The following is an 11415-nucleotide window of genomic DNA, read 5'->3' as shown; positions in this document are numbered from 1 at the left end:
TGACAGTGCAGAAGCCATGCTCTGAGGACAAAAGAGAGTCCTCTCAAGCACGGGCCCCTAGCCCTCCCAGCCCCCCGGCCCCCGGCCCCCAGCCCTGGCAGTTGTGCAAGCTGTCGCAGTAAGCAGCTGGTGTATGGGCTATGAAAGGTCACTGCCTGCCTGCCTGAAAAAGCACGCGCCTAAACCACTATTGTGTTGCAACCGCTCTCTTTCTCTCTCTCTCTGTCACCCAGTTATTTTTTCTCTCTCCCCTCCTCACACTCCCTGTTGTGTGGGCATGCCTGGCTGCAGCATGGGCTTCTTTGTGCCACACTTCCTGGCTCAGCTATCTCCCTATCCAATCAGGTGTCAATCTGCAATTAGTTAATCAGCTGCAACTTCTGTGCAATGGGTCAGGTGAGTGCAAACTGTACATCAATGCACAATGAACAAGATAACATTGAACTCAGGTAAAGTGTCAACAATTTATTAATAAAGCATGTAAAAACATGTACAGTTTAAAAACACAGATTGACATCGCATATATTTTTTTTCAGCATTTCTGACAGTAAAATCATATTCCAAGAAATCTTGTGCTTGTCAAGTCCAGTAACAAGTTTAAACAGCTCAAATCATGATCGGAAGTGAATGTCTGTGGTTTGCATTCCAAATACAGGTACTTCCAATAGCTGTGCTGCCTGCAGGAAAGCTTTAAAAATTAATTCCAATGTCTATACTTGTCTTCAGACAACTTTCGGAAGTCCAATGTCTTTCATCTCTTTCAGTGACAAAGAAATCCACCTCTGATGCAGGTTTCACACTTTCATAAGTCCATCTCCTTTCGCCCAGTCTCTCTCTTTCTCTTTTTGACCATCTTCTCATTTCACCCATCACCCTTAACTCTTGACCTGAGTTGCGCAAGGGTCATGATCTGTCTCTCAGTGCAGCAGTCTGGTTCCGTTCAGCTCCTCAATACTGTCTATCCAGACTCTCAATCAAGAAAGATGCCCAGTCCAAATACACATGACCCAGTCCACATCTGACCCCTGAAGTTTCACCCCTCCACAGGGTATAATCCAGAACCGTCCTGCTATCCCAGAATGCACACTGGGAGCTGTAGGTTACAGCCACAGCCTCGTATCCCAGAGGCAGGCTTCAAACCCTGAAGGAGGTTTCAGATTCGTTTACTTTCTCTTCATCATCTTCATCATCTGCATATGAAGCATGGTGAGGTGTATACGATTGCGTATGGTTCAGCGCTCGGGGAGGGTGATGGTAGGAACCCAGTCGTACACACTGCGGCTCTCCTCACAGAATAGACTCAGCTTGTCAAGAGCTGGATCCTTCCATGCTGCAGCACTAGGGCTCTGTAGGAGGGAAGAGAGGCAAGGTTAGCATCGTGGCAATCACATCAGATAAGCGTGATTAACCGCCGCATATAATCTTATTATTTCTCCTTCTATCAGTGGCCCCGGGCCTGAGCTAGATTACTCTTCCTGCCACGAATGGTGGACAGATGATTCACATGCTTAGCATTCAAATGTATTGATTGTAAGTCGCTTTGGAATAAGGCGTCTGCTAAATGCCAAAAATTTAAATGTTATCTGCATGCAGCCACGCAGGTGACAGGGGGGGAAAAAGGCTCTGGCTGGACCTGAAGCGCGCACATGAAGAGATGAGCTGACTGGATGATTCGTGACCGAGCCGGTACGTACCGTGACAAGAATGCAGTGTGCGTCCTTGGGTTCGCCGGTCTCCTCCGTGCCCACCAGATCAGCCAGGCGCGAGATGTCGTTGACGCGGACCACGTTAATGTCGTTGTCGAAGCAGAAAGCTTGGATGAGGGTGAAGTGGATCTGCAGAGCGATGTCGCACTCGTACTCCTCGTCAGTCGCCAAAACACAGAATGCCACACTGTCTGGGTCACTGCAAAAGATAAACGAAGAGCAGGTTAGAAACTATCCAATAATAGGCTATATCTGAAGCGTAGAGATTATGCATGCAAAACCAAACACTACTAGATTATCACATAGCAAGTATTGTTATAATAACACTTACACATTCATAATTTTGGCAGACTCGTAAACTCCCACGGTCAGGTAGTCCTGCTTCTTTGCAGAGACCAGCAGGTCTTCCAGGGCTGTGCCTGCATTTTGCACTCTGAAAAAGAAAAAAGACACATCGTTATTGGGGATGAACATAATGTCAGTAACGAAACCGGTTTAAAGACTATTGCAATACACAACACAAAATGTTAAAATGCGTATTTACCTGTCAATAGAGTCGAGTGCGTTCTCTTGTCCACGGATCTCTTCCAGAGTCATGACTGTAAATCCCAGTGTGATAGCGATAGCCTTTGTAAATGAATAGATAGATACAGGTTGACTGTTCTCTGTGAGCTCTTGCGTTATTCTGTGCTGGATACAAGGCTGCAGTGGTTATATAGCGACGCTCGGCGAGGGGCGTGTCCTCGCTGGTAAGGGGCGTGTCCTCGCTGGTCTCCCGTGATTGACTCGGATTAGGTGACGAATGCAAAAGTCCCTGGGTGTTACAGCGGCGCTTGTTGACAACCCCACGTGGGGGCAGGGTTACGATGTTTAAAGAAACCCCCCTTCCCAGCCCCACTCTCGTGCCTTGTTATCAACATCTAACATCATCACTTCTGTAGGCTACTAAACGACTTTAAGTCTTTTTTTTCTCTTGGTGTCAAAACGTTTTCACACAGCATATAATAATACAACAAATGCCATTTGATACAGTGCCCAGTGTCTGCTGTGGTCAACTGCGTCCTTCTGTTCTCTTTAGCGTTATATAAAATTATACATTTTGTTGCAATTTTGTTATGCACTCTACTGGACATGTGCGTAGTTTTTAGTGTGTCTTATAAAACAAAGTGGAGGTAATTTAATCACAATATGTTCCTAATTTTTCCGATTATGGTGACCGTTTGTTTACACAAACATGCATTGATAAAAGCACACGCTTGCATAAAAGAGACAAATTATGGGTTTATTTTTTGATCATAGGAGTTTTCGGAAGGTGATTAATTGGCTCCATGCCTTATGCAGCCTGGAAGAAAGAAAAACGTTTCTTCAGCGAACAATGAGGAACGGAACAGCTTGAGTGCGACACGGACACACGCCAGTGTTTTGTTTTTCACGCATAATTGCCTGTCTGTCTCGGCGCGTGGCGATTTACTGCCAAGACAACGGCTGTCAGAAGAATAGGCGCGTGCTCCACCTGCCTCCCGTCCTTTGAGAGAGAGAGGGGTGTGTGTGGTCACAACTTTTATCGTCCCAATCTTGATTACTGGGGGAACAGATCGTGAGCTTAGAATGATAAGGTTCTATCTCCGTTTAGGGTAGTTCAGAGATATTGAGCGATCCAAAAGGAGCGATAGGCGTAAGAGATATTGAGCGTCAAAGTTTTTACATTCCATTATGTTTTGTGAGATGGAACCTTTGTATTTTATTAATTACTAACTAAAATATTTCAACATTTTTAAAAAAAATAACACCGCACAGGCATCAATAAACACCTAATGGATCAGATTATGTAAAAAAAAAAAACTTATAATTCTAACGTCACGACTCTCACGAGATGCAGACAGATGCTCGCACGCACCTAAAATGAGTTTTCAAAACTGTTATGCCCGTGGCCTGCTGTTGGGGCTGCCACATTACTGTTCACTTATCGGCCTAATACACCTCCTGTCTTTATAGACTATTAGGCTACTGCGTTATTCTCTGAAGCGGGAATGTTGCTTATATATTGGCCTACTGCATGACTGAGCTCATATACGAAATCTGCTGGTGGACTATTTGATGGTGATGTTTCGTATGTATGAAGCATTTTTGGAAAATGTGTGTTTTCTTTTCAGACGATTTGGAATGTTGATAATAACTTGTTGACGCATAGGCTATTGTCTGATGACTCAATTGTCAAAAATCGATATGATCAATTTATATTTAGATATAACCTATGCAGGCAGATCTAGTTTACGGTTGGAAAATGTCTTGGTCCAAAGTTATTAGAGATGCCATGCGCTGTCCGAGAACATCATTCACGCTCAAGGCTAAAACTGGGCTTACGTCGCCATCTGGTGGTGGTAAGTGAGTGTGACCTTTAGCCTATTGCCAGTCAAAGCGTTGTTAAATAGGGCATGACTCACGAAGGCACACCATTAATTGTGACTCATATTCCCAGATAAGAGGATAATGCCCTGCTGCTATTCCCTTTTACTGGAAAAAAAGGGTTAGCCCATTATGATCTGCCTTGAATCATTGGATAATAGTAGCCTAACTGACCAAAAGTAGGCTGTTGCCACAAGCCCCTGAACAAACCATTGTCAAACCGAAATCACTACACTCAAAGACAATCCCACTCCGCCTGGTCAGAGTACTGGTGCTGTATACATAATACTTAATGTGCTACACTGTCCCTGACACCTGTTTGGTAAATATGGTCAGTGATTTACAAGTAAAGTATTTGTTTGGGGTCATCAGTTTGAATGGATGGCAGTTTGCTGTGTGTAAATGCATTCAGGTATGAAAAGGTGTTGTCCTTAAATGTCATGGGTCAAACAGCAACTCAAGAGACAATATTTTTGCCATGGGCGGGGGGTTACTCGTGTGTTTATAGTGGGGGGGGGTAAGATAAAGAAGAAGAAAAAAGTCACTTATTTTGTTTGGTGTGATAATTGTGAGTTTTTCATGTGTACTGTTTTGCAATAAATAATTGATTACAAAAAAAAGAGACAATATTTTTAAAAAGAACGAAAAAAGACTTTTAATAAAGACTTTCAGTGTATGAACGTTCATACATACATTACATTAAGTTCAAATGTACGGTATAATCATTCCAGTTTATTTACATTCCAATCTTGGACTATGATATCAGTGCTTATATTTTAAACATGATATACATCAAATCTCATTGACATTTCAATAATAACAATAAAAAGTTCCAAAAGGTTTCGATTCCATAAATCACTGATAACATAAGAAATACGCAACATAACAACAACAAAAATGCCTCACTAACTGGACAGGTCATTACATTTTTGAGTATATTAATATTACAACTGCAAATGACACTGAAATAACATTGTTATATGACAACCTTCTTATACAGTGCATACAAAAAGTAGCCAGAGGTTTTCAGACGGGTTTACCAACGCTATGGGAAGTGACAGTTCAGTGAAGAGCCGGGCAAGTCCAAATCAGTTGCTTCAATGTTAAAACAGGAATTCACTTCACATTTTATAAGAAATAAGATACATAACTTTAAAATGTGAAGTGAATTCCTTAGATAGCTAAAAAGTAAAATAAACAAAAATGCAGAAAGGTGCATGAATACCCTTGTTACAAGGGAAATACTAAGAAACTTCGTCTAACAAGTCTAATCTAAATGGCCAAATGTCCTGCAATGGCTAAAGCAGTAGAGATCACCAGCTTTGATCAAGCATCATGAGAATGACATACTACAGTATATATTATGTATGCTGGCTGTGCAAATCAACCTACTAGAATGATGCACTATGAAAGGGACTGGTCTTCCACTGGTAAGGTACATAGTAACAGTAACAGGACCTATTGGATGCAACCAATACAGATGGGAAGAAGTAATGGCTGTGTTCACTTTCAAAGTCTCTGGTGAAATATTATGAAATATTAACTTGTTTTTTTCTCCCCTCAATAAGAGGATCATAATGCATATAACAATGGAAATCTCAGTAGTCCATTCTATCACTGGAACGGAGTATATCAGATCAAAGTGCGCAAATACGGACAGTAGTACATCAGAAGGAAGTGAAGGGGCAGGTAAACGTCATAATCATAAATGTCCAAGAGCTTTTTTTCCCTTCCTTTCCAGCACCGAGGCTTCTCTCAAGATGAACAATTGAAAGCTTCGCTAACCCTCCTTTCATTGGTCCACTTACAACAACTATCGTTTTTGTTTACATCTCGTCCGAGCGATGTTGCTGCAAGATGACGGACGTGGGTTGCCGATCGATCCAGTTCTCCTTGGTCCCAGGAACCTGCTGGTAGGCCACTGGGGAAACCACCGGTTCCCTGGATCCCTCCTGCGAGTCCCCCACTCCTCCTCCTCCCGCCATGGCTGGCTGGAGATCAGGCTGCGCAGGGCCAGGGAAATCTGCTGAGGAGTTACTGTTGACGCCTGTCTCCGACTCAGACTGCTCTACCTTCTGGTAGTCAGGTGTGTGGTTCTGGCCTCCGGCGAACATGGCCTTGGTGTTCTCCACTTTGGGCAACAGATGGCGCTCTTCCTCCATGGGCTCGGCGTAAGAGACGCCGTCCGTGTTCTCTGTGGCAGGGATGGAGCGCAGGGTCCTCGACATGACTGGAACCGAGAGAAGATCTTTGTTAGTTTTTTTTAGATATTGTATATCATTGGTAAATTAACATTTTGAAGAGTTGTGACTGGTTACAGGAGAATATCTGTGAATTTGACTAGATGGTCTGGTTATCACACTACTCACCGGAGGAGGGAGTGTAGATCTCCTTCTGTCCAGTGTTGCTGCCAAACGGGTTGACAGAGGGGAAGATGATGAGGCAGAAAGACAGCAGGAACACCTGAGGAGAGGAGAGTAGGAAACAGTGAGAAACCTGGATTTTGCCATTATTATACCCACTAACTTCTTCTTTTTTTGTTCATAAACTTCATCCAAATTAACCTGCAGACAAGCATCACAAGGAATGATGGAATCAGAATTTGGGGCTGGTAATGATGACCAGAGAGAGAGAAACTACTTGTGTTAAGATTGTTTGGGAGGGATTCCGATATAGCAATATATATCAATATTATATACATTTCAAGTGCTATAAAGGCAATGTAATGTCAGTGTGTGTTATTTGTCAATGATCTTACCATGACACAGGTGCTAGTGGTTGTAGTCTTCATAGTGGACATCTTCATCATGGACTGCAACTTCTTCAGCTGTTCAATCAGAGACCTGGGGAAGGGGGTGGAGAGAGGAAGGAGAATCTGAATGGGGCTCTGTATATCTGGAATCTGTCTTCTAGTTCTAACTATATACACAATGATAGGAACTGTAGCCATTCCGAGTGGGAAACATTGTTAAAACCATAAATTCCATCATAATACAAGAATGACGAAGTAAATCTTACATGTTTTGTTTCTGCAACAGATGGACCTTCTTCTGCAGCTCCTGGTTGTGTGCGGTGCAGATGGAGACCCTGAGAAAGATCATACGTTTAGTTTCTCCATAGGCTGATACCAACCAGAGGAAAGCATAGCAGCTGAAACAGCGGTGACATTAAATGGGGGAAACCCTTGAACATGACACCACAAAGAAGGATGGTGTGGGCAAATTCCATTTCTCTATCACAGTTCTCTCCAGTCTCTCACCTGTTCTCCAAGCCGTCCACGTATACCTTCTTCTTCTTGCGGCTCTCCTGAGCGGACTGCTTGTTCCGTATTTTTCTCCTCACCCTCTTCAGTGTCCTCTCCTCCGCCTGAAACAGAGGGAGGGATGGATCATTCATTACACACTTGAAATGGCTTGTCAACAGCACTGAGGAGCAATCTGTCTCACTCCTGAGTATTAGAAATGAGTGAGCAACATTACCTTGGTAAGAGGCATGTCAGCAGGTATGGTAGCCCCTTCTTTGGCAAGAAGTCTCTTCTCCTCATCAGTTAAGACAATCCCCTTGAACTGGAGGGAATAAAACATGGATTTTCTATGACCTGTATGTTGTTTTCTGGAGATTTTACTCCTAATATGGCTTTTGTTCATGTATCGAGTAGGGGTGTAACGGTACGCAAAAATTTCATCGGTACGCACCATGGATTTTCAGTCACGGTTCGGTTTGGTTTCGTTTTTTTTCATTATTATTAGACAGTGGTTTACTGTGTTTGAACTGTACTGTACTTGTATAATACAGTTACATTTGTGATGGAGTGCACAATTACTGAACCCAGTAGGCCCTCATGAGAGCGATAGCAGGTACCTTGAATAAGTCATGGACAACTGTAGTTTGTAGTTTATAAAGGTCTGCTATGATTTGCTGGCTGAAATGCGGATGAGAGTGAACTACGTAACAAGGCTCGATTACAAATCAACTTTTGATTGACAAACACACAATATAATGTGAAAATAAAACACTGAATATATAAGTCATATATTTATTCCCAATTATTATTTCTAACAGTCATGGACATGATCGAACAAACTCATACAAGTGGTCACATGACCAACTTACACAACTTAACATTACGTTATATCTGACTCCAAAACATTAATAATGGTTGACAATGCTTTGCACATCCCTGTGTGACAATCGATCATATCTGATCCTAGATTCCATTAAGAATACCCCAAATGCTATTTCACCATGCCCTCACGTTAAGATAAATTGGCGAGTAGTTTACGCTCATGCCAACAGCTGTCTCATTAACAATGCATGTGAACATTGATGGTAAACTCTGTGATAACCTGGTCACGATTATGTCGTTTTGTTCTAACAGAAAATGAGAATAGAGAATCAACAAAGGTTGATTGACACACTGCAACTTCTGACCAGTCCCAAAATGGTTAGCAAGCGCCTGGTGTTCAGAATTCAGAACCACAGCAGACCACTACTGACAATCTCTCTGTGGCGTGTGTGCGCATGTGCACTGGCTGAGATTATTTCAACACAAAAAAGTGCAGTGGGTAAAAGAACGCTGCATTCGTTTGGTACACACACAAACCGAACCGAAGGACCCGTACAGAAAATGTTCGGTACGAATGCGTGTACCATTACACCCCTAGTATTGAGTCATGTCGAGTATAACCCACTCATACAAAATGAGACATACACACTGAGAACTTTGGTAGACAGATGCTTAGGGGTATTTTGACCTTTAGACCAATAAGACGTGAAGCTTACCAGTTCTGCTTTGTTGATCTGTGTGGCGTCATCTATGGCCAGAGTGCAGGGGAGGTCACTGCAGTCATCATCATTCTGCTCCATGCCCTCACTATCCAGGTCATCTGATAGGGGGAGAAAACAAAACTATTCAGCAGCTGTTCACTGTCCACTAGCATGTGTATTGTGCATACCTTCCATCAGTATTTCTGTGAATCAATCCTACGGGCAGAGTCAAGTGACTGTGGAAAAACATTGTTTATCTGTAGTCCTTAATCCCAAATGCATGGGAGAGATTGCCATCAAATAATTCCATCTAATATCTTTTGAGGTGCACTATGTTTAGCCACTCGAGGTTGCAAAATGGTGTTAAAAGTTGATTGGCTATATTTATTCACAGGTTCATGCCAAGCGAGGGAGAGAGCTGGATTTGAGCTGAGCTGCAAAAAAAATTAAAACTATTTGATTTATTAAAAAATGTTCAATATTTTCTATAATTTCTATGTTTTAAATGACTACCTTCAGCCACAATAGCTGTAAACCTGCTCAAGTATGAAGGCCACCTAGAAATACACCTACCCAGATCTATAAAGACGTCCATATCGGGCTTCTCTGCCCTCACGCTCTGCAAAACATCCATGTCCAGGTCCCCTCCCTGCCCCTGCAGCAGAGAGTAGCTGTGGTCTGTCTGCACTGCCAGGGCCTCCGGACACTCTGTCTGAAGCTCTCCTGGGACCAGGGCCGGGTCAGAGTACCCTGGGCTGGGCTGGGAGTAGCCCGGGCTGGATGCAAGGTCCGTGTCACTGCCCTGGGGGCTAAGGTAGCCCTGGATGTTATGACCGACTATGCCACCGCTGCTGCTGTCGTCAGAAATGCCACTGTCGCTGCCCACGGGGGAGTGGGACGGGCAGGAGGCTGCCATGTTGTCTTCTCCCTCCAGCAGGCTGGAGAGGAAGTCCTCCGTGTCCATGCCTATTATCTAAAAATACAAACAAGTTAGTTGGTTCTCCATTCATCTAGCTCCATGTTTAAGTTCCCTCTTTTTAGTTGTTTCATGAATCCTTTAGGAAGTAGTTCCTGTTCTCAACATCCTTATTGTGAGCCTCTTGAGAAGCGATTTCAGATTGTTTTGGTCACAAAGAGAATGATCCTTGCCAAATAAAGCTCAAATCAACAACCCGAAGCATATTTTGCAACGTGGGACACTTACATCATGCTCTGAGAGCCAGTCATCAAGTCCATTCCCGTCTGGAAAGAAAGGGTCATTGGATCCTGTCTCTCCATCCTGGAATAGGATTCCCATCAGGTCTGCTCCAACCATATCCGGAAGATCCGGAAGATCCTCAGTAACTGACATCTGAGAAAACACAGGACATCAGACATTAAGTGATGTACCAGTATCATATTCACATAGTTTAATCATGTGTATTGTTTTCATACGATCTGAAGTATCGTGGTGACTGAGCAACATTGTGATGTAAAAGAGAAGTATGAGGCTGTCCAATCTCATCTCTTGTTAGTTTCTACTGACTGGGACGTGTTCATACATTATATGTATAGTTGGAAAATGGGACTCAACAATTGTGAATGCAGTCGGCAAATATCTTGGCTTAAATAAAGTCCCTCATGAAACGAATCCCTCAAACTCAATTTCTGTATTGGTTGAGTTTTAGTATCGATATATGATACTGTACATTTAATTTAATGTCATAAAGGTGAGAGGCCTGACACGTCAATCAAGTGAAAGCAGTCTGTCACTAAACCAATACTAGACTGTTGGACCGAGGACGTTACGTCATCGTCTTTCAGCCACGTGATGATTTCATTCCAACACCCACTAGATCCATGGCCATGGTCACATGATGCAAATCAACCAAAACCTTATCGAGCGTGACAGTATGGATCTAGTGTCGAGATTAACCGAATATGTAATAATTGAAATTTAAAAAAACACGAGTACGTCTCTTCGATCTGCAACACTGCAGCAGATTGTGTAGCTAGCTGGCTACTACTACTGTGTTAAACCACTACAGATCTGGCTTCATATCGCATGGAAGAGCATTTCTAACTAGCCACCTGCACATCAATAATAAATACATTAATGTCATAGGAATATGGGGCCTGTCAAAGAAGTGGCTAGAAAATGTACTATAATAATGTACTACAAAACCGAACCCATGCTGTTTTAGGTATTTATCCAAAACGCAATTAGCTGATCATAGTTAAAGTAAAAACAAAGAGATATATAGTACAAACAAGCATTCCTTTGCGTTGAGCTAATAAATAATAATAGCATTACTACATGTCAACTAGGTAACGACCATGTTGTGATACAGGCTAGAGGGCGTGGTCTTTGATATCTCTTACAATAAAGAATATAATAATTAAAAAATAGCATAAGTCAGCGAGGTAGGTATCTGTTAAATATCCTTACCTTTCTTTATGCTCAGTGTGACAATATAGAATAGCATTCGTGTGAGTAAAGATCGTATCACGTTGTGTCTCTTCAACGTTTCTGTTGTCTCGGGGCAAAGCTCTTCCT

The 11415-nt window shown here is 42.6% G+C and overlaps 2 protein-coding genes across 2 annotated transcripts; both read right to left on the bottom strand.

The window, feature by feature from the left end:
* Positions 1-1232: 1232 nt before the first annotated feature.
* Positions 1233-2358, bottom strand: gadd45ga (growth arrest and DNA-damage-inducible, gamma a; the record flags this gene model as incomplete). Its single annotated transcript, XM_080533054.1, has 4 exons — positions 2251-2358; positions 2038-2139; positions 1695-1905; positions 1233-1346 (listed from the first exon to the last, which is right to left on the bottom strand). Exons 1-4 carry the CDS (start codon positions 2301-2303, stop codon positions 1233-1235), a joined length of 480 nt encoding a protein of 159 aa, XP_080389180.1. The 5' UTR covers positions 2304-2358.
* Positions 2359-4829: 2471 nt separating this feature from the next.
* Positions 4830-11415, bottom strand: LOC308157293 (cyclic AMP-responsive element-binding protein 3-like protein 3). The gene is made up of 10 exons (XM_080530828.1): positions 11308-11415; positions 10084-10230; positions 9453-9852; positions 8895-8998; positions 7592-7678; positions 7372-7478; positions 7131-7199; positions 6871-6955; positions 6482-6575; positions 4830-6342 (listed from the first exon to the last, which is right to left on the bottom strand). The coding sequence occupies exons 2-10, from the start codon at positions 10228-10230 to the stop codon at positions 5939-5941; spliced, it is 1497 nt and encodes a 498-aa protein (XP_080386954.1). The 5' UTR covers positions 11308-11415; the 3' UTR covers positions 4830-5938.

The sequence above is a fragment of the Nansenia antarctica genome (genome assembly GCF_963989245.1).
Source record: "Nansenia antarctica genome assembly, chromosome: 5".
NCBI lineage: Eukaryota > Metazoa > Chordata > Actinopteri > Argentiniformes > Microstomatidae > Nansenia > Nansenia antarctica.
Note: the sequence above shows the minus strand (reverse complement) of the source record. Positions and strands in the feature narration are given on the sequence as shown.